The sequence below is a fragment of the Oncorhynchus nerka genome, linkage group LG2 (assembly GCF_034236695.1).
Source record: "Oncorhynchus nerka isolate Pitt River linkage group LG2, Oner_Uvic_2.0, whole genome shotgun sequence".
NCBI classification, from domain to species: domain Eukaryota; kingdom Metazoa; phylum Chordata; class Actinopteri; order Salmoniformes; family Salmonidae; genus Oncorhynchus; species Oncorhynchus nerka.
In genome coordinates, this window is record NC_088397.1 from 27,482,482 (window position 1) to 27,504,940 (window position 22,459).

The following is a 22,459-nucleotide window of genomic DNA, read 5'->3' on the forward strand; positions in this document are numbered from 1 at the left end:
CGGGGGGACGGGGGGGGTGAAACAGGTGAGAAGGGGAGACAAAATGAAAGATGGAAAAGGGGGAACATGGAATGTGAGTGAGGCTGACAATCGCTTATGCTGTTCTGAATGGTGGGCCTATAGGTTGGTTAACAAACACAACCAACAGCGACACACGGTCACCAGCCTGCCAGTCTCTGTACCAGTCTATCATGTTCTCAGTGTGGGTGTGTGCGTGCGTTTTGAATTAACAACCAAAGACATTGAAGAATCACTTTGTTTATCATATACAGGCCCATAAAAACACATGCTATAATAATAATAATAATAATAATAATAATAATAATAATAATAATAGTATTAATAATTATGTTTGTAATAAGAAGCATGGAATATCACCGGCCTACATTTATGAGGCTGCACTCTTGAAGTCAAAAGATGTCAATAACATAATGTCAATAAATTACCTGATAAATAAATCTACATACAGTACTTCAGAAAGGACATGTTATTTGGGCGGCAGGTAGCCTAGTGGTTAGAGCGTTAGACTAGTAACCGAAAGGTTGCTGGATCGAATCCCCGAGCTGTTAAGGTAAAAATCTGTTGTTCTGCCCCTGAACAAGGCGTTTAACCCACTGTTCCACGGTAGGCCGTCATTGTAAATAAGAATTTGTTCTTAACTGACTTGCCTAGTTAAATAAAAGGTTCATTTCATATAAATAAAATGAAATATCCTAAAATAAATCCATAAGAACAAATAAACAATCAAATAAAGCAAGAAATACAGATAAATGGTCAAAATACAGTGTTTATGTACAAAACAGAAGATCAGAAGAATGAGCACTAGTGGGGAATTACACATCTGTTTGTGCTGTATGGACAAGTCTGTAATAGCCTGGTCCCAGATCTGTTTGTGCTGTATGGACAAGTCTGTAATAGCCTGGTCCCAGATCTGTTTGTGCTGTATGGACAAGTCTGTAATAGCCTGGTCCCAGATCTGTTTGTGCTGTATGGACAAGTCTGTAATAGCCTGGTCCCAGATCTGTTTGTGCTGTATGGACAAGTCTGTAATAGCCTGGTCCCAGATCTGTTTGTGCTACCATGCCAACTCATTGTCACGGCAAGGAGTTGAAACAATAGCTTTAACAAGACTGGCACTCAGGCTAATTTGCTAACACTTCCTATGAATATGCTCTTCATAATGTAAAATAAGCGCATAATAAGTGCTCATGAATATCAATTTAATCTCTATGCATTATAGTGCACTATACATAGCTCGTAAGGCATTATACATGTGCTTATAATGCATTATTAAGAAGCTATTCATGAGAAGTGTTTAACAAACTATGCACGTGGTTGTTAGATGTGGGCTGACCAGGCTAGAGGGGATAGGAACCACTGTCTGGTGAGGTGAGGAGGACAAAGCCACGGGAGACAGATAAGAGAGGGGGACAGGAACAGGAAGGAAACACTGAGTCATGCAGCCAGGTCGATTTCCCCTGGAAGATTCTGGGAAAATAACTTTGATTCTCATACCCTGTCCCGACCCACAGCCCAATTGGGCAATCATAATAATCATAATAATAACATCACGCCTGTATTCTTTTGTCATGTGTTTCAAACTCACAGTCCCTTTCACAGTCTGAGTCAAAGACAATAATAAACCATAGATGTCATGTCATTTACTGATACACGATAGACAGAATGCTATGACCCATATTGAAAAGCCAATGCACATTATGTAGGGGTCTATCTATATGTAGGCGATCCTCTGTGACCTGAATGGTCCTCTCTGTAGAGTGGAGGGGGAGTGGTCAATACTCTCGTTGTATTGGTCGATCGTTTATTCGGACCCCTTTCTGTTTTGAACTCTTTATTGACCTCTTGTTGACCCTGTGCTGACTTCATGTAGGGTGCCTTTTGGTAGAGCCCAGGACAGTTTAGACCAATCACCATCCACTGTTTCCTTGCTTGCTCCCTGATTGGGTCACTGTTGCTCCTCTGCTAGACATAGGCCTATCCTCATTCCTATCGCAACAACTTTGTTGTCTGTCACTATAATAATATAACACGTTATCATATAGTCTCTCACATCTCTCAGTCAGTGACCACTGCCAATAACCACTATCTCACTGCTGAGTGGTACAGTCCAAGTAAGGGCAGTCACAAGGCACCCGTAAATCAACCGGATCTCCCAACTTCATTTAAAGAAGGGGGATTTCAAACTGCTTTCCAAAGAAGGATATCGTCCAGCACCAAGAATGCATAATGCTTCCTCTTAAAAGACAGATATTCTTCTCCTTCCCAGGAGGTGATCTGTTGTTGGGCTGGCATGGCACAGAGCAGGGGTGTTTATGACTAGTCAGTTCTCATCAGAAGGTCCCAACTCCATAGAAGGATGGAACCGTAGAAATGCAGTACAAAGGAACTGCCTGTTGACGACAGAGAATGATTTGAGGAATTAAGACTGCCGAGCAGTAGACAAGACTTTAAGTTGAATCTTTCAAAATGCTGAAGAGAGAGGATTGTATTCCGGTGTCCGTGGTAAAACGATGCCTCGTTTGAAACCTGAGCCATGCTTCTTTAAACTGTGTCCCGATGGAGACTGGCTGGAGGCTGGATGGAGAGAGAGAAGCCTCGGGTAACATCTATCCATCCAGTTGGAGGCCCTGTATTTCTCTCTCTGTTCACCAGGTCCAGTTCCACTGCGGTGTTTGTGGATGTGTGTACAGTATTTTCATGCATGTGGCTGGTGTGTGTGAAACAGAAAAAGGAGTTCAGGCCTTTACTATTCACATACTCTGATTGGCTCCAGCATTGTGGTGGGGGAGTGGTCAGTCAGACCTATACTGCAATACAGGCCTTTGGGGGTGTGGTCGCACCATTTAGGGGTGTGGTCAGATCCATACTGCAGCACAGGTGGGTTGTGGGTGTGGTCACACCTTTTGGGGGTGTGATGTGGCTGCCAGATCATTGGGGGTGTTGGACCAGTGGTTAGGGGAGTGTTCAGACTCGCAGTAAGGGGCCTGCAGCCGCAGTGAGGGGCGTGGTGGAGCCACAGTCATAGTCCACATCCACATTGGTGTGAGCCCCTCCTCCCCCCATCAGTCTGCCCCCTCCAGGATACGGCCTGGCCTCAACCTGTCTGTCCCGGAAACTCTGGATGTAACTCTGTAGAGAGAGGGATAGAAAGAGTGAGAGATAAAGTGAGAGAGAGACAGCAAGAGAGAGGAAAAAGAGAGACCGTGTTTTTTGATGAATGCTGATGAAGACACTGAGTAAGAAGAGATGAGGAGAATGGACAGAGGAAGCGAAAGGCAACGAGAGAGAGAGAGAGAGAGAGAGAGAGAGAGAGAGAGAGAGGGAGAGAGAGGGAGAGAGAGAGAGAGCACACTTGCACACTCACAGGCGATAGGACGTCCCCGTCAAAGCGTCGTATAGGGTTGGGTTTTCTGCGATAGGCGGGCTCAGGGTGCAGGGGTTTGGGAGGGTGAGAGCTGTGGGTGGAGTCTCTCTGTTGCTTATTCTTCCTCTTCCTGCTGCGGTCCCTCCGCTCCTCCTTCTGACGGATACGCATCAGCTGGACCCGCCGCTGCTGACGACTGATGATCACTGAGAGAGATGGAAGACGGGGTTCAGATATACACACACACACACACTCAAAGAACACACATAGCGACATTGCGCAGCTAGCAACAGATGTTTTAAAACACGCACACAAGAACGACCCAACGCGCCCTTTGACAGTTGCCCTGCTCCACATGATTGTGTTCTGATTGTGTTCATCATTTTATTTAGACTAGACAAGCAGAGCCAGGCACCATCTGGCAGCCAGGGAGTTCACCCAGCAATAATCTGCTTCTCTCTCTCTCTTCCCCTTAAGCTACCTGCTCTTTGTCTCTACCCCTCCCTCTCTTTTTCTCTTTGTTTCTCACTCTTAATCTTTGTTTACATTCGGGCGGCAGGTAGCTAGTGGTTAGAGCGTTGGGCCAGTAACCGGAAGGTTGCTGGATCGAATCCCCGAGCTGACAACGTCTTCCCATGAGCAAGGCAGTTAACCCACTGTTGCCCGGGCGCCGAAGACGTGGATGTCGATTAAGGCAGCCCCCCGCACCTCTTTGATTCAGAGGGCTCGGGTTAAATGCGGAAGACACATTTCAGTTGAATACATTCAGTTGGACAAGCAACCCCTTTCAAGCACCTCTCTCGCATATAAATAGCTCTGTCACTCTCAAAATAAAAAGTCCACAAACTTCAGCATTGACGTCAGAATCTCAGACTCACCCTTGGTGTGGGAGTATCCCTCTGCTGTCACCTTCCACTGTATTAGCACCCCCAGGAGCGTCAGAACAGGCCACACCCCCAGCACCACCCAGGTGATCCAGCAGACGGGTCTCCCCCTGGGCGCCGCTTTCACCCTCTCGTACAGGTACAGCACCAGGGCAAACAGCTCCACAAAGTAGTCCAGCGCCACGGTGATCACCGCCGCCCCGAACACGGCCGTGGACACGGTGGTGAAGAAGCGCTGCCATTGGAGGGTGAGAACAGCGAACAGCATGCCCAGGCCGAGCAGCACCCCCAGGGGGACCCAGACCGACCTCGGGGGGCTGTTGGACAGCTCCTCCATGCCCACCAGGGTAGCCACAGCCACCAAGAGGCCCAGGAGGAGACCCACCATGAAGAGACCCACGGAGCGAACCAGCATGGTGACCAGGCCGCAGAGGGTGCCGATGCCCAGGCCGATGCCCACAGAGGCCTCAACACTGAGCTGGGTGTCCAGGACGCGCTCCTTATAACACAACATGAAGATGACGATGGAGCCGAACATCAGGCCCGTCAGGAACATCACCGCCTTGAAACAACGGTACCCTGAGGAGAGAGAAAGACAGGGAGTTGGTCTTGAACATAGAGGTCCACTATATTGGTGTTCTATATAGTTCTGCGGTCTTGAGATTGACTTGTTTGACCATCTCTGTTGGCAATGTACATAAATGTACCAAGTCAATAGTTTATTCAATTAAATTGGATTCAGAACGCGAGAGTCACATTTTTAGATGGGGAAGAGAGAGAGAGAGAGGGAGAGAGAGAGAGAGAGAGAGAGAGAGAGAGACAGGAGAGAGAGAGACAGGAGAGAGAGAGAGAGAGAGAGAGAGAGAGAGAGAGACAGGAGAGAGACAGAGAGATGATTATCCTATGAATAACCCCGGAGCGGCTAAATTCTCCAGAATATCAGCTCAGCGTTGCTCACATAATCTCATCACCGTGCATCACCTGTAATAACTGTTAAATCATAGTGTCAGAGAGGTTCTGCTGCTGTGACAGATGAACATTACCACTGAGACTAGTGAATTACCCCTCAGTGTTTCCAAGGAGGAAGGAGCTATGACCTTACAACTGCTACAAAGAATCCCTTTTGCTCACCGAAGAAGCAGTAGATGATGCCGAAGAGGCAACACATGGAGCACACGACGGAGGGAACCACTTTGTAGCGCCGGCCCGTCTCCTCGCAGCCGTCCAACCGCTCAGGGTTTAGGTCCTGAGGGGGCGGGGCCAGCTTGAGCGCCAGCGTTTGCAGCGTGGACGTCATGGCGACCAGAGAGTGATGGAGTGATGGAGAAAGTGAGAACGAGAGATGGAGGGATTGGGGTGTTCAGGAGAGGGAGGAGGAGGGCAGGGAAGATCAGGGAGCATTTCCCATCCACAAGAATCCACCTGTAGTGTGAGAAAGAGAGCGAGAGAGACAGAGAGAGAGAGAAAGAGAGAGAGAGAGTGAGAAAGAGAGTGAGAGAGAGAGTGAAAGAAAGAGAGAGTGAAAGAAAGAAAGAGAGCGAAAGAGAGAGTTAGAGAGAGAGAGCGGTCAACGTTAGACATGTTTGCATTTACTATAGCTGTTTCAAAAACCTCCACACACACAGTGTGTAAGTAGAGCAGTGATCAAGAGTTACAGAGGACAGACTCCGTTGTGTTTGGATCAGGCATTTCAGAGTAAATACCATCTCTCAACACGTTGGAACAAACCTCAGAAACACAGTCTGATTGTTCTACACGTGTTCTTCTATTTGAACAGTGACTGACTCTCTCCCACACAAAGACACTGACATATGATTTGCTAAAGCTCTCACCCAACGACCTCGTTCCCCTCTTTCCCACTCCTCCTCCTTTGTTCTCTCTCTCCCCGTCTCTCTAGCCTTCCGTGCAAGGAGGTTTCTGGGTCAGATGTTGGGTTACAAAAGGAGCCCAGTGTGTGTTAGTGAGCTCGTCTGACTCTCACTGGAGCTGTTGCTGGTGAGATATTCATGAGCTCCATATTGCTCCCAGCATGCATCACTTTACCTCCCCGATGCCTCGCTTTCGCTTATCCTCACCTCACCTGAACATCACCCCACCCCTTCTTGCGTCGCTCTCTCTCTCTTGCTCTCTCCTTCCTTCCTTTTCTCTCTCTCTCCCCCCTTCTATCCTTCCTTCCTTCCTTTCCTCTCTCTCTCCTACCCTTTCTCTGTCCTTCCTTCCTTTCCTCTCTCCTTCCTTCCTTCCTCTCTCCTCCCCTTTCTCCTTCCTTCCTTTCCTCTCTTTCTCCTCCCCTTTCTCTCTCCTTCCTTCCTTTCCTCTCCCTCCTTCCTTTCCTCTCTCTCCTTCCTTTCTTTCCTCTCCCCTCCCCTTTCGTCTCCTTTTCTCTTCCTTTCCCATGGCAGGTTTCATTATTTCTCTCCCAGAAGGTGTGGCTCTGACAGCTATGGGGTTACTGCAAACAGGTTCCACACCATTTAACATCATAGAAGTGAAGGTGCTGCTTGGGTAGAAAGTATTAGCATGTCAGCATTTACCAAGGCCTCTGCATATGCATCAACCAGAAAGCCAGGTGTGTGTGTGTTTCTCTGTGTGGCTCAGTGCCCGTGTCAGGCCTGATCAATGGCCCAGCATTAAACTGTGTGTCTGAAGTGATGCATCATCCACCTGAAGGCAGAGTAAACACATTGATATGAATGAACTGAAGCTGCAATAGGTCTCTGTAGGATACAGCCTTTATACCGTCCTCTAAGGATGGAATAGGAGGGGTAATGGAGAGCTCAGAGGAGAACCTAGTGAAAACCTGATCCCTGGCAGACTCTACGGTATCAACTGGGATTCATGAAATCCTCCCTGAGGTATGGATTAAAAATAGAATTGGGTTGGATGCCTTGTCTTTTGCACTACGCCAACATGTACTGCGCTAAAACAGGATTGGACAGGACTCTATGTATGGGGTAGGTGTATACCTACATGATTAGCTAATACGTTATTACATTAAGAAACATGTCCAGTAGGATTGCTATTTTAGATGGAAGTGGACAAGGGACAATAGGATATTTCGGTCTTCTTCTGACACTGACTAAATCCTTCCAGACCCATAAAATCACATCTAGCCCCTAGCTGCTCTCTCATCCAAACATGTTATAATAATCATCTTTCCGTGCGGATTACTCCATCTCTGCTGAACACCCGAGAGCGGAATGGAGCGCCACTAAGCTGTTCTTGAAGCAGATCCAGGGTTAGTTTCTATGTTCACAAGAGATCATCTGTTGAAAAACACAGTTCAGTTGAGAACAAGCTTGGCAATCTTCCACAATAACAACTTCCCACTTCCTGTCTGTTGTCATGACGACAAGAGGATGTTTGGATTCCGAGCATCTCCCGGTCCAAGTTGCTTGTCTGACCAATGGGAGAGCTGCCTAAACCACCATAGCAACAGTCAGAGAGCCAATCAGTGCCAGTCTGGCTGTTCCTCTCGGTTGGTATCTCCCTCCTCTCCTGGTTCACAGCCTTTAAGCTCTCTCCCATTGGCAAGTCACCCCTCATGTCAGATGTAAAACAATGACTCAAGATACAGAACACACACATAGTGGCCTTGCTGCTTTCCTTTGCCCCACATTCAGCTAGTTGTGACAAGACTAGAGTGCGAGTGACAGTGTGAGCCCAAATCACACGGGGAGATGTCCGTCAACGGCGTGAAATTGGTGTGCGAGAAAAGGGAGCGTCAATTCACAAACACTGCGTAGCTTATGCTAACGTAATTGTCATGACAACCCATTGTAAATAGTTATTTTTGTTATGTTCTCTGTGTAGGCTAGCCCCTGGTAGTTATTGTTGTGAATCAATTTATATGTCCTACGGAGCCACCGCACCTGGGCTAAACAGTTGTTATGCTAGCTCACGAACGTGAGGAGAGTTGTAGCTTGTAAACCGGAGCCGTTTATAAAGAACTAGCTAAATCTCGTTCTTTCTACATAGCAGTATTCTCTTTTGAAATACGAGGTCCTCAAATTATCCAGCCGTAGCCTGCCTAGGCTATATGCCTAGCTATGGTCGAAATCAACACAGGTAGACTGCAATTGTTTAACTGATATTGATAAACCTTAGCTTTCAGCCCAATACATTTTAAAACTACATATTTTGTCTACTTAGCATAGGGAAGATCATGACAATTCCTCTTAATTATTTTTCTACAAACGACCCACTCCATCCTTAGACCAACTTTTGATTCATTTGAAACAAGGCACTTACTAACCATATACTTTGAACTTTATTAATCAAATCGGCTGCAACGGTGATAGCCTAACGGTACTGCCAAGAAATGACATTTGCAACGTGATATATATCATTCTAATGTGACGCAGTTGACGCCCGCAGCTCGTCTGCTCTCTCATTCCCTCACATGAATTCTCATTCCAGCGTGAGCATGCGCATAAAAAAAAGATAACTTCTCGTGTGATTTGGTCTTTACAGTGTTTGAGCAGGCAGATCCAAGGACAGAGGGAGGAAAGCACAGAACATAAAAATACAGGGTGGGAAGGGACAAGTGGTGTGAGAGATAAAATGGCAACACTAGAGGCCGGTGTGAAAGTGTGGACAAGTAGAATAGCGCTAGATCCTAAATTTAGTCCCAGACATTTTAAGATCCATATGGAGCGTCCATACACTGGTGATTGTCTGGACAGGGTGGAAACTTGCAAACACACTCATTGAATGGCTTTCCACGTCATATCTTTTTAGAACAGAATCAATCTAGTAACTGGCGTTTTTCCTGGTCAGGTCACAGGTTCAGGACAAACTCAGAATCTAAGAATATCATATGATAGAGGGCAATGTGGTGTGGATAAAACCATGGTATATATACTGTAGGTGCTGTGAAGTGGAGCAGCCTATCCTGTGAGATGGGTGGAGTCTGTCCACTGCCCAGCGGCATCATGTTCTAGTCTAGCAGACATCCAGCTGTGTTAATCCCCAACGGGCCTGTGTGTGTTTGTACGGTCTATGACTTTCCCTTGGCCAGTGGGGCAACCATAGCAGACAGCTGTACTTGCTGACATCATCTCATCTGACAGATGCTCAAAATCTACTCAGCCATATGTTAACAGACAGCATTAATATAGCTGCTATGACGCCCCTTTATATGGTGTCTGCTGGTGTGGACAAATGAGAGACTTCACTGAATGGACTGTGGGCTTTACAGGTCAACCTTGTCATAGGAAAACGACATAAGCAGATGTGAAAAAAGGCATGTTGACAACATTATACTGTACCTGCCTCCCACTTCTACTCTCAATTGTATGTTCAAAAGGCACTATATAAATACATTTTGATGCATTTGTTACTCCTATTCCACTATTTTCTGCAGCGTTTTTCATAATGCAGAGGCAGCTCTGCAGAGTGGTCACTAGCGGGCAAAGCCACAAAGTTATGACATGTTAAACTTAACCCTAATCACACTGCTAACCCTAATCTTAAATTAAGACCAAAAATATCATTTTAGTTTTCATAAATTGTACTGAACTGAATTGAGAGAGAGCAGGTTTAACCAGAGGGAGAGGTGCAGCTGGGTGTGTATGTGTACATATATACACTACCGTTCAAAAGTTTGAGGTCACTTAGAAATGTCCTTGTTTTTGAAAGAAAAGCACATTTTTTTGTCCATTAAAATAACATCAAATTGATCAGAAATACAGTGTAAACATTGTTAATGTTGTAAATGACTATTGTAGCTGGAAACTGCAGATTTTTTAAATGGAATATCTACATAGGTGTACAGAGGCCCATTATCCACAACCATCACTCCTATGTTCCAATGGCACGTTGTGTTCGCTAATCCAAGTTTATCATTTTAAAAGGCTAATTGATAGTTAGAAAACCTTTTTTCAATTATGTTGGTACAGCTGAATACTGTTTTTCTGATTGAAGAGGCAATAAAACTGGCCTTTAGACTAGTTGAGTATCTGGAGCATCAGCATTTCTGGGTTCGATTACAGGCTCAAAATGGCCAGAAACAATGAACTTTCTTCTGAAACGCATCAGTCTATTCTTGTTCTGAGAAATGAAGGCTTTTCCATGCGAGAAATTGCCAAGGAACTGAAGATCTCATACAATGCTGTGTACTACTCCCTTCACAGAACAGCGCAAACTGTGTCTAACCAGAATAGAAAGAGTGGGAGGCCCCGGTGCACAACTGAGCAAGAGGACAAGTACATTAGTGTCTAGTTTGAGAAAGACGCCTCACAAGTCCTCAACTGGCAGCTGCATTAAATAGTACCCGCAAAACACCAGTCACAACGTCAACAGTGAAGCAGCGACTCTGGGATGCTGGTCTTTTAGGCAGAGTTGCAAAGAAAAAGCCATATCTCAGGCTGGCCAATAAAAATAAAAGATTAAGATGGGCAAAATAACACAGACACTGATCAATTTGATGTTATTTTAATGGACTTTTTTTGTGTTGCTTTTCTTTAAAAAACAAGGACATTTCTAAGTGACGCCAAACATTTGAATGGAAGTGTACATATACAAACCCAGCTGGACCTCTCCTTCTGGTCAAACATGCTCTCTCTCTCTCTCTCTTTCTCTACCCTTTGAGCCTTCATAACACATACTGTACCAAATAAAGAGGATCGGTAGATTGAATTATGGTTTGACCTTTAAAACAATAATGTATGCATATTGTAGTGATCATCAATACGGTTAAAGGATAAGAGAGCAACATCCTGTTCTTAACATTTGATTCTTCTTGTGTTCATAGATACGGCAAGATCGTGTCGGCAAAGGCCATCCTCGATAAAACAACTAACAAATGTAAAGGTCAGTATCATTTATCTCCAATGTATCGAAATAAATGAAGTATTTTTACTGTTGTCAGATAGTATCACACACTGGTATGCCACTAAGAACATGCATTTGTAATGTAAAGCAAACTAATATCAAGTTGTAGAACTGTATTATGACGGTTGTTTCGGTGCTCCTCCCCCTACTCCAGGGTATGGGTTTGTGGACTTTGACAGCCCTGCAGCAGCCCAGAAGGCGGTCCATGCCCTAAAGACCAGTGGGATACAAGCCCAGATGACTAAGGTGAGAGGAACCCTGTGTTCTTTTGGTAGTAGAACAACATTGGCCCCTAGGTCTGTCTCTGTTTTGTAAATTATTATCTCTCTCTCTCTCTCTCTCTCTCTCTCTCTCCAGTTCAATTCAAAGGGCTTTTTGGCATGAAAAGCCAGTATGAGGGTTTGTGCTCAGGCTAGAATCACCTCCAGACTGAGGGTTTGTGCTCTCTCTCTCTCTCTCTACTCATTCCAGGGTTTTACTTTAGTGTTTACTATTTTCTACATTGTAGAATAATAGTGAAGACATGAAAACTCTGAAATAACACACATGGAATCATGTAGTAACAAAAAAAAAGTTAAACAAATCAAAATGCATTTTTAGATTTGAGATTCTTCAAAGTAGCCAACCTTTGCCTTGATGACAGCTTTGCACACTCGTGGCATTCTCTCAACCAGCTTCATGAGGTAGTCACCTGGAATGAATTTCAATTAACATATGTGCCTTTTTTGAAAGTTAATTTGTGGAATTTCTTTCCTTCTTAATGTGTTTGAGCCAATCATTTGTGTTGTGACGAAGTAGGGGTGGTGTACAGAAGATAGGTATTCCGACGCAAAAAACAGACATACAGTCACAAAAACCATCAAGCTCTGTGATGAAACTGGCTCTTATGAGGACCGCCACAGGGAAGGAAGACCCAGAGTTACCTCTGCTGCAGAGGATAAATTCATTAGAGTTACCAGCCTCAGAAATTGCAGCCCAAATAAATGCTTCACAGAGTTAAAGTAACAGACACATCTCAACATCAACTGTTCAGAGAAGACTGAGTGAATCAGGCCTTCATGGTCGAATTGCTGCAAAGAAACCACTACTAAAGGACACCAATAATAAGAATAGACTTGTTTGGGCCAAGAAACACAAGCAATAGACATTAGACCGGTGGAAATCTGTCCTTTGGTCTGGAGTCCAAATGTAGATATTTGGTTCCTACCGCCGTGTTTTTGTGAGACGCAGAGTCGGTGAACGGATGATCTCCGCATGTGTAGTTCCCCTCGTGAAGCATCGAGGAGGAGGTGTGATGGTGTGCTTTACTGGTGACACTGTCTGTGATTTATTTAGAATTCAAGGCACATTTAGACACAGCATAGACACAGCATTCTGCAGCGATACGCCATCCCATCTGGTTTGCGCTTAGTGGGACTATCATTTGTTTTTCAACAGGACAATGACCCAACACACCTCCAGGCTGTGTTAGGGCTATTTTACCAAGAAGGATAGTGATGGAGTGGTGCATCAGATGACCTGGCCTCCACAATCCCCCGACCTCAACCCAATTGAGATGGTTTGGGATGAGTTGGACCACAGAGTGAAGGAAAAGCAGCCAACAAGTGCTCAGCATATGTGGGAACCCCTTCAAGATGGTTGGAAAAGCATTCCAGGTGAAGCTGGTTGAGAGAATGCCAATTGTTTAACACTTTTTTGGTTACTACATGATTCCATATGTGTTGTTTCATAGTTTTTGATGTCGTCACTATTATTCTACAATGTAGAAAATAGTAGAAAATAAAGAATTACTCTGGAATGAGTAGGTGTCCAAACTTTTGACTGGTACTGTAAATACACTGCTCAAAAAAATAAAGGGAACACTTAAACAACACAATGTAACTCCAAGTCAATCACACTTCTGTGAAATCAAACTGTCCACTTAGGAAGCAACACTGATTGACAATAAATTTCACATGCTGTTGTGCAAATGGAATAGACAACAGGTGGAAATTATAGGCAATTAGCAAGACACCCCCAATAAAGGAGTGGTTCTGCAGGTGGTGACCACAGACCACTTCTCAGTTCCTATGCTTCCTGGCTGATGTTTTGGTCACTTTTGAATGCTGGCGGTGCTTTCACTCTAGTGGTAGCATGAGACGGAGTCTACAACCCACACAAGTGGCTCAGGTAGTGCAGCTCATCCAGGATGGCACGTCAATGCGAGCTGTGGCAAGAAGGCTTGCTGTGTCTGTCAGTGTAGTGTCCAGAGCATGGAGGCGCTACCAGGAGACAGGCCAGTATATCAGGAGATGTGGAGGAGGCCGTAGGAGGGCAAACCCCAGCAGCAGGACCGCTACCTCCGCCTTTGTGCAAGGCGGAGCACTGCCAGAGCCCTGCAAAATGATCTCCAGCAGGCCACAAATGTGCATGTGTCTGCTCAAACAGACTCCATGAGGGTGGTATGAGGGCCTGACGTCCACAGGTGGGGGTTGTGCTTAAAGCCCAACACTGTGCAGGACGTTTGGCATTTGCCAGAGAACACCAAGATTGTCAAATTCGCCACTTGCGCCCTGTGCTCTTCACAGATGAAAGCAGGTTCACACTGAGCACATGTGACAGATGTGACAGAGTTTGGAGACGCCGTGGAGAACGTTCTGCTGCCTGCAACATCCTCCAGCATGACCGGTTTGGCGGTGGGTCAGTCATGGTGTGGGGTGGCATTTCTTTGGGGGGCCGCACAGCCCTCCATGTGCTCGCCAGAGGTAGCCTGACTGCCATTAGGTACCGAGATGAGATCCTCAGACCCCTTGTGAGACCATATGCTGGTGCGGTTGGCCCTGGGTTCCTCCTAATGCAAGACAATGCTAGACCTCATGTGGCTGGAGTGTGTCAGCAGTTCCTGCAAGAGGAAGGCATTGATGCTATGGACCGCCCGTTCCCCAGACCTGAATCCAATTGAGCACATCTGGGACATCATGTCTCGCTCCCATCCACCACAGACTGTCCAGGAGTTGGCGGATGCTTTTTCCGCCACCTCATCAGGAGCATGCCCAGGCGTTGTAGGGAGGTCATACAGGCACGTGGAGGCCACACACACTACTGAGCCTCATTTTGACTTTGATGTAATGTTACATCAAAGTTGGATCAGCCTGTAGTGTGGTTTTCCACTTTAATTTTGAGTGTGACTCCAAATCCAGACCTCCATGGGTTGATAAATTTGATTTCCATTGATCATTTTTGTGTGATTTTGTTGTCAGCCCATTCAACTATGTAATGAAAAAAGTATTTAATAAGAATATTTCATTCATTCAGATCTAGGATGTGTTATTTTAGTGTTCCCTTTATTTTTTTGAGCAGTGTATATAAATATGTGTGTGCGTACAGAGGGATGACCGTGAAAGGTGTGGTATCTCTCAGTACAATAGCCCTGCCATTTCTGATTGACTCTAGTGGGGTGGGGAAGAGAGAGGAAAGAGGAGAGAGAGAGGGGCTAGGAGGGACAGGAAGCCAAGGGTTTAGTCAGCCCCAGATCATCTTGCTGAGCGCCTCAGCTCTTAGCAACATGGAGATTAATATGTGTGCATGTGTGTGTGTCTGCAACACTCATACGCCTCATTCATTAACAGGACCAATCTATATATAAACTCTCTGAGAGAGTTGCTCTTAGCTGACATATCATAGTTATGTGTGGCACCACAGTGTAGTGACTGACTGTATGTTTAAGGATGGAAATGTCAGTGCTTCTGTAGAAATGTCATCAAAGCCTTCAAGAAGAGAGGGCTGAGTAACAATGTGGCTGAGAATTCTAACAAAGTCTTACGTCAGTCTCACGTCAGTCTCATTAGACACAATGATCAGCACTGAATAGTGTATGTATTTCTGCGTCTGCGCCACAGTCGTCGTGACTGACGCCTAGCCAAAGCGTTTACAACCCCCCCACACACACACACAGCCCACTCTAGCCTCTTCCTGCAAGCTGTTGTCGTGCTACAGCCTTGCAGTGGAGTCTGGAGGTGATGTAACCATGCTGACTGGTGACTACCCACAACCCACCATACAGGAACTGGACCCGCTCCAGTCTCGACACACACACACGATCAGCAAGACATCGGTTGCATCCCAAATGGCACTCTATTCCCTATATACTGCACTACTTTTGACCTGAGCCCAGTGCACTAAATAGGGAATAAAGTGCCATTTGGTACGCTCACATAATATAATACTCATCCTCCTACGGCTCCACAGAGACCTTTGATATATGTTTAAGGACAGTATGTACCTTGGTGTGTGAGAATGTGTGTGAGGGGGGGTTGTGTGTGTGGCTGCCTCCATTACTCCATTAGCAGATTGCACTAACCTATTTCGTCATCGCAATGTTCTTCTCAATACAAACAAATGTGTCACTACAGATGACAGTCTGTTTCTCAGCTCCCCTCTCGCTCTCTCTCATTCCCTCTTGGTTTTACCCTCCTCTGTGTCACAGTGACAGTGTCGTGAGAAGAACACCAGTGGACATGTGCAGGGATGTCACCTTGTATGATCATCCCACTGTAGTGAGTGGGCATCAGCAATAGCTGTAACACGTGTGATATCCAGCACAGGCTTGGCTTCCAATGCCAACCATAAGTAACCTTTATTTAACTAGGCAAGTCAGTTTAAAAACAAATTCAAATTTACAATAACAACCAAACCCGGGAGGCACTGGGCAAATTGTGCACCGCCCCATGGGACTCCCAATCACACCCGGATGTGATACAGCCTGGATTTGAACCAGGGACTGTAGTGACACCTCTTGCACTGAGATGCAGTGCCTTAGAGCGCTGCGCCACTCGGGAGCCATATAGTATAACTCTCATATGTACGACTACACATACAATCTTGAAACTATGAAAGATGTATCTGACAACTGCGTGGCAAGCTGACCACCTGTTATGTGAGTGCAGCATGAAGCCAAGGTAAGTTGCTAGCTAGCATTAAACTTATCTTATAAAAAACAATCAATCTTCACATAATCACCAGTTAACTACACATAGTTGATGATATTACTAGGTTAACTAGCTTGTTCTGCATGGCATATAATCAATGCGGTGCCTATTAATTTATCGAATCACAGCCTACTTCACCAAACGGGTGATGATTTAACAAAGGCGCATTCGCGAAAAAAGCACAATTGTTGTATGAATATACCTAACCATAAACATCTTTTGCCTTTCTTAAAGTCAATTGAAGTACATATTTTTAAACCTGCATATTTATTTATATATACATATATATATAAAATAAATATATAAATATTTATATAATACATATATATATTTTATATATACATATAAAATAAAATAAAAATCTGCTTTTTTTGGTCCTCCAATAATCGGTATCGGCGTTGAAAAATCATAATCGGTCGACCTCTAATATACTCCAATTTAGGCACTCCTCCTTTCCAATCCTTACATCTTATGGTTCCACATGAAGAGGGTAATAGGATAGTGAACCATAATTTCTCCCATCAGGGGATCTGACCTGACCTCCTGACCGCAACCCCTCCTTTGCCTAATCCACAGATGTCCATCCGCTTCCCCTATAGCAATCCGGTGACTTCTTCCCGTCCACCCAACACATTCCAAAGCCCTCTGTCTTTATACAGAGAACGATTCACTTCTGACATTAAAAGCCAGTCTCTTTCACTCCTTTAGATACTATGCTTCTGATCTATCATGTCTTTAGTATCTCAATGTTCAAAGTTGACCCCGAATCCAACACCTTTGTCGCATTTCCCAATCTCAAAGGGATATGTTGAAAAGGCACATGGGGTGAGAGCAGGAAGTGAATTACATGAAGGAGACCTGAGACTACACAGAAGAAAGGGTTGAATAAGAGTGAAAAAGGAGAACAAGAAAAAGAAAGAAAGCAAGACGAAAGATAGTACAGATCTGCCAATGGGCTCCCGATTCCGCAGTGTTTGCTGACATAACCACTTCATAATGCATTACTCATTGTGTTACTGCTGCTGTGGGATCTGGTCTGTTGCTGCTACGAAATGTCTGCATAGACTTCATCAGATGTTTTCTCACTGTGTTACTGCTGCTGTGGGATCTGGTCTGTTGCTGCTACTAAATGTCTTCATAGACTTCAACAGATGTTTTCTCGCTGTGTTACTGCTGCTGTGGGATCTGGTCTGTCGCTGCTACTAAATGTCTTCAAAGGGTTCCCCAGATGTTCTCTCACAGTGTTACTGCTGCTGTGGGATCTGGTCTGTCGCTGCTACTAAATGTCTTCAAAGGGTTCCCCAGATGTTCTCTCACTGTTTTGGAGCTAGGAGGACAAATACAATGAAGCAAGCGCACCCATTCTTTCAGGAAATATACATTTTGAAGTTCTATTTATTCTATTGGGAGTAATTATATTTTCATGTCCAATCCCACAGATACAAAATGGTGGCTTTGTTACCAGTCCCTTTCCTTTTTTGCTTCTTATCTCCTCCATCAACTTCATAATCAGTAGTCTGATCAAGCAAGATTGCACCATTCCATTCTCTCTCTCTCGTTTCCTCAGTTCCTCCAGTCTTCCTTCCCCTATCGGTTGTTGCAGATATCTTTGGGTTCGCCAGTCTTATCTATCCTTCTCTCCCCAAAACCCAAATAAATACCTAGTGCAGAAACACAAGGTTATGTAGAACGATTTGAAATCAATGTAGCCTGGCTTGTCCCAGATCTGTTTCTGCTCTCTTGCCAACTCTTTATGGAATTGTTATGCCAAACATGTCTGGCTTGACAATGACAGCAAAAGGAGTTGGCAAGAGCACAAACAGATCAGGGACCAGCCAGGCTAGGATGAAAGTATGATGCCCACGTAACTGAAGGAAGGCCAATGAACTACTGTGAGAATTCCGTGAGGTGTGTGACAGACCCGAGCTCACCCGGTCACAGACTTAGATCACACAGTCCTATCAGAGCCACTTTCCAATGAAGAACTAGAACTCGTGGAATGGACACAAGGGTTTAGCGTGATAACAGTGGCAGTTATCAATCAATATAGCTGTTCATTTCAACCCTGAACCTCTAAAGCTGCCTCGCATGTCGATCAATATCCATCACTAATGTCTGACTGGCTGTGGTCGCAGTGGAAACATGACAGGCTGTGTCACCGTGGTAACTAGGACAGCTGTGGTGGCAGGCCGATCATCGGTGTGTATGTCAACAGTCTCACGTGTTTCCCCCACACGGTCCCATTGAGAGCCAGGCTGCTGTGTTGGGGCACCATAGGGACAATGAGAAACCCTTGAGGGAGCTTTGTCAAATCCTACCAGAGAGAGGAGACATGGTGTTGGACTATTATTTGTCCTCTACCTCCTCTGGTTCTGGTTGTGATACAAGGGCCCAGGCAGAGCTTCTCCATGGAGGCCCAGGCAGAGCTTCTCCATGGAGACCCAGGTAGTGTTGTGGACCTGGGTAGAGGAGGATGTGTTGTCTGGCCTGGGGATCACCTGGTTAGACAGTCAGTGGCACATAATGGGCAAATAAAAATGATCTTACTTCAGTAAATCCTGCCTGGTATAGCAGAGGATGGCCCTCATCAATGCATCAGCTAGCCCATCAGACTGGATGGACTAGAAATCTCTTAATTCTGCCCATAAAAGGGGATGGTGGTGGGGTGGATCCGGGGGCAGATAGAGAGAGCGATGGGTTTATCTATGAGAGCTTTGTGTGTCAGCAGACATGGCCATGAATGCTACCAATTGTTTCCCCCAGCAGACTGCAGAGGCTGCAGCTCCTACACACTCTCTGGGATGGAGTTCCTTTGGAGTCGTTAATGAACTGAACAGACCACTTTACGCATCTCTCAAAAGAGACCCAGGCAGTCTAGTGGGAATCAAAGGGAGTCGAATTCCTTCTGTGTGTGGACCTAGAGCTGACTTGCCAGTGGTTTATTACACATACAAAGAGTCTCTCTCTACTGACTCTTCTAATCTAATTGAAATCGATTCACCTGTATTTATTAATGAATTTATTCACTAGGACAAATTATTGAGATCCAGAAACAAAGGCTAGACCTTAAGCAGTTGTAAAAGTCAATTCAGCGTGTTACGGTTTATGCTCTTCATACTGACGATTCAGTTAGTCCCAGTCTGTGTCAGTCTGATCTGGTGTTAATCTTGGTGTGTGTGTGTGTGTGTGTTCTGCACGTAGACAGATAATGAGATTGGGACCTCCTATCTGTATCTGTAGCCAGGGGGAAGGACAGCAGAGGACTGGATTAATGCCATTTACAATCCATCTCATTCACACCCCTCACAATCCATCTCATTCACACCCCTCGTGCATACACGCTTCACCTCTCCTCAATTCACCTCCCGTACTCACTCTCTCCAACTCTCTCTGTATCCCACGACTTTTATATTGCGTCTTCTGCCATCACTCCTCCATACATGTGCATCCCATTCCCCATCTCTCTCCTCTACCACGTCTCCACGTTCTCTCTGCTCTTCTTCCCCCATGTCCCTCGCTCCTTCTGAGTGTGAACGCTGTTAATAGTCTTTACTTAGCGTTGTCATTGTTACGTAACTGGGACCAACAAAGGCTCGGTCTCCACACCGTCTTTAAGATGCTGCTGCAGTATAAGCCCCCCTCAGTGTTCACAACACTCCCCCTCCTCACTGAAACCCCTACACACTCTCTCCCTGTACACCCCGAGGAAGGAGTTCGATAATATCCCAAAACATCCCGCTCTTGCTCATTCTGGAAGTGTATCTTGCTGCATAACGATTCACCTCATCTCTTCTCACCACCTCCTCGTCCCTCTATACTCTCAGATGTGTGTTTCCTTTCCCTTTCTCTTTTTCCGTTTCTTCGCAATGGTCGAAATGAATGATTTGTTCCTCGAATTCGGAGGCGATGATGGGAAGGGAATGAGAGGAAGTCGTGCACTTAAACTACTGGCAGCCTGACACTTAGCCATCATTCAACCACACATAGCAGGCAATCAAGATCTCTCCCCCACTCTGAATTAAGTTATTTCATTTAAACGCAACGTAATATAAAAAATATCTCAGCAGCTCATCAGGACATGGGATTAGACACATAACTATTTAACCATCATCATAATTGAAGGGATTAAAGCATCATAGTTACGCTCATCTGCATAATTAAAATGAATTCCATAATCTACATAATCTGTGTACATCAATCAACACAGTGATGAATTCATGGGATAATTCAATGACATGTATTTGCTGTTAAAACAACAATGCTTCCATTGGTCGTTATGACAACACATGACAGTTAGGATGCCAATAAAGGGTCACGATGAGGACAGATAGACAGAGCTAAGTAGATGGTCACTCAGCCACAGTGTCTTGTTCCTATGTAGGTCTACATTGACTGACGCTGCCTGGCCTGTTCTGAGAAGGGGTTGGAACAGGTCAGAGGTCAGGACAATGAAGTGGAACCTGGGTGGTTCAGCTTTCCAATTGGATCAGTGTCAGGGCATGGTTGTTCCACTGCTGCCATGGAAATGAATGGGCAACATGCTTCTTTATCTCCACCACTGACTAACACCATGTACGCACACGCACACAGACACCTTTCAGTGCGCGTGAGAAAGGAAACATGTCTGTGTGTTATCAAAGCCTGCGATTCCTCTGGAAGGCAGATGTTTACACTAGGAGACAGAATCTACACTAAACATGAGAAATATGGAGAGACATCGAAAGAGAGAGCGAGATCGGATGAAAGAGAGAGAAATATGAAAAGAGAGAGACACAGACGCCAGATTGTTGTCGACAAGGCTCAAGATGTTGTCTGTTTGTTTTTCCCTCTAGGATCATTCAAACCAGTGTGCACCACCAACAGGCTAAGGAAACCCTCACGGCATGAAGGCTGTGGGGTTGACAGATTGACTGCCTCACTAGAATAATAATACACAGACAGTCATATCCTGTCTGTTCAGGCGAGAGAGCAGGTAGTATTATCTTCAATGTGTTTACCCTGTGACTCAATGACAACTGAACGCTTTCCTTTCCACAACACACCAGTGAGACCTAAAGACAGTTACCTGAGCTAATAGCCTAGGGTTTAGCTCAGTGGGCTATTCCACAGCATCGAGGTGGGCAGAAACCCAGTCAGTCACTCACTCACTCACACCTCCATAGGCTTAGCCTACACATTTATTTTGACTGGCTGTTTTATGGTGGCATTCCCCTGGTTTGCGCTTTATAATAGATGATGCTATGTTGCCTACCCAAAGCGTCTACACCACATTTTGTAGTGTAATGTTACGGGCATTGACCCCGTGATAGAAGCATCATTGACTGGAATGGAATCTTTGCACACATTGCGCTTTGTGGACGTCATGGACATAGCTTTACATGCCAGAAATTAAATGATGATGTCATTGATGCTATAGTGCCGTCGGACTTGTAAGAGGTCTGACCTAATTAATTAGATGTAAACAACCATTCAGTAGGATCAAATAATGCAACGGCAACGGTCATTTGACAATAGCGCCCGAACCCTATCGAACCAATGGTCATCGCAGCTAGGCCAGTGGAAAATGGTTCTGCCTGGGATGCCCGAGGCATGGAATGTCCATTCGAATGGTTCCTATAAATGAGCAAACAAAGAGGCAAACCGTCGGCGGCAACTCACCATCACAAAGCCTCAGCATCCTTCGAAGCACTGCCCTAGCCATTCTGTCCGCATCTTGCCCCAGAACGACTCATCCGAATCGTTCAGCATCCCTCATTTTGATACTCACTCCCTATGAATAGGATACAGTCAAAGCCCATTAGGGCGACGGATGATTCTAGCTGCTCCAGGTAATCCAATGTAGCTAGACACAAGACAACTGTAGCCTAATTCAAAAATATACCGTGACTAGTCTACATTATAGAACATACACTATTCTATGTATAGCATCAATTTAGAGATGTATCCTACAGCTTCATCCAATCCACATTCGAAGCTTTGCAGAGTGCCGAGGAAAATAATATGCGCGTGCAGGGTGTAGAGGAGATGTATCAGCAGGCTCTATAGGCTCATGCCGGGGCATACCATTCTAAGGAAAAGTGCAGGGCTGGATGGATGAGGATAAGAAGGAGCGCTCTAGGACAAAATATGGAGGACAGTGGTCCCGACCCATGTGAGATGTTCTGCATATCATTTTTTTAAACTATTCTCAACATAAAATACATTTAACTAAATACATCCAGTGTTCTGAGTTGCCCTAAGTGTCTGTGGCCCGATAGGCTACTTGATAAATATGTCTAGGCTGGCTATTGGCCTATAATATAGCCCACATGTGAGATGTAAAATGTGAGCCTACTCATCCATAAATCTGCCGATAGGATTGGTGGCTACATGTACTGTATAAAATTGCT

At 45.2% G+C, this 22,459-nt stretch overlaps 1 protein-coding gene across 2 annotated transcripts; it reads right to left on the bottom strand.

The window, feature by feature from the left end:
* Positions 1 to 108: 108 nt before the first annotated feature.
* LOC115133461 (transmembrane protein 198-B-like) lies at positions 109 to 22,164 on the bottom strand. Of its 2 annotated transcripts, none has more exons than XM_029666713.2 (5): positions 21,729 to 22,164; positions 5,401 to 5,691; positions 4,264 to 4,848; positions 3,386 to 3,591; positions 109 to 3,150 (listed from the first exon to the last, which is right to left on the bottom strand). In XM_029666713.2, exons 2-5 carry the CDS (start codon positions 5,564 to 5,566, stop codon positions 2,986 to 2,988), a joined length of 1,122 nt encoding a protein of 373 aa, XP_029522573.1. In that variant the 5' UTR covers positions 5,567 to 5,691; positions 21,729 to 22,164; the 3' UTR covers positions 109 to 2,985. The 2 variants fall into 2 exon arrangements, with proteins under 2 accessions (XP_029522573.1, XP_029522582.1); XM_029666722.2 differs by lacking the exon at positions 21,729 to 22,164 and adding an exon at positions 6,102 to 9,856.
* Between the last annotated feature and the right edge of the window lie 295 nt (positions 22,165 to 22,459).

Excerpts from the sequence above, each read along its gene's own strand:
- LOC115133461 (XM_029666713.2), bottom strand. The coding sequence starts at position 5,566 with ATGACGTCCACGCTGCAAACGCTGGCGCTCAAGCTGGCCCCGCCCCCT. Across the intron at positions 4,849-5,400 it reads CATCATCTACTGCTTCTTCG|GGTACCGTTGTTTCAAGGCG; the intron begins GTGAGCAAAAGG and ends CTCTCTCCTCAG. Across the intron at positions 3,592-4,263 it reads GGGATACTCCCACACCAAGG|TGATCATCAGTCGTCAGCAG; the intron begins GTGAGTCTGAGA and ends CATCTCTCTCAG.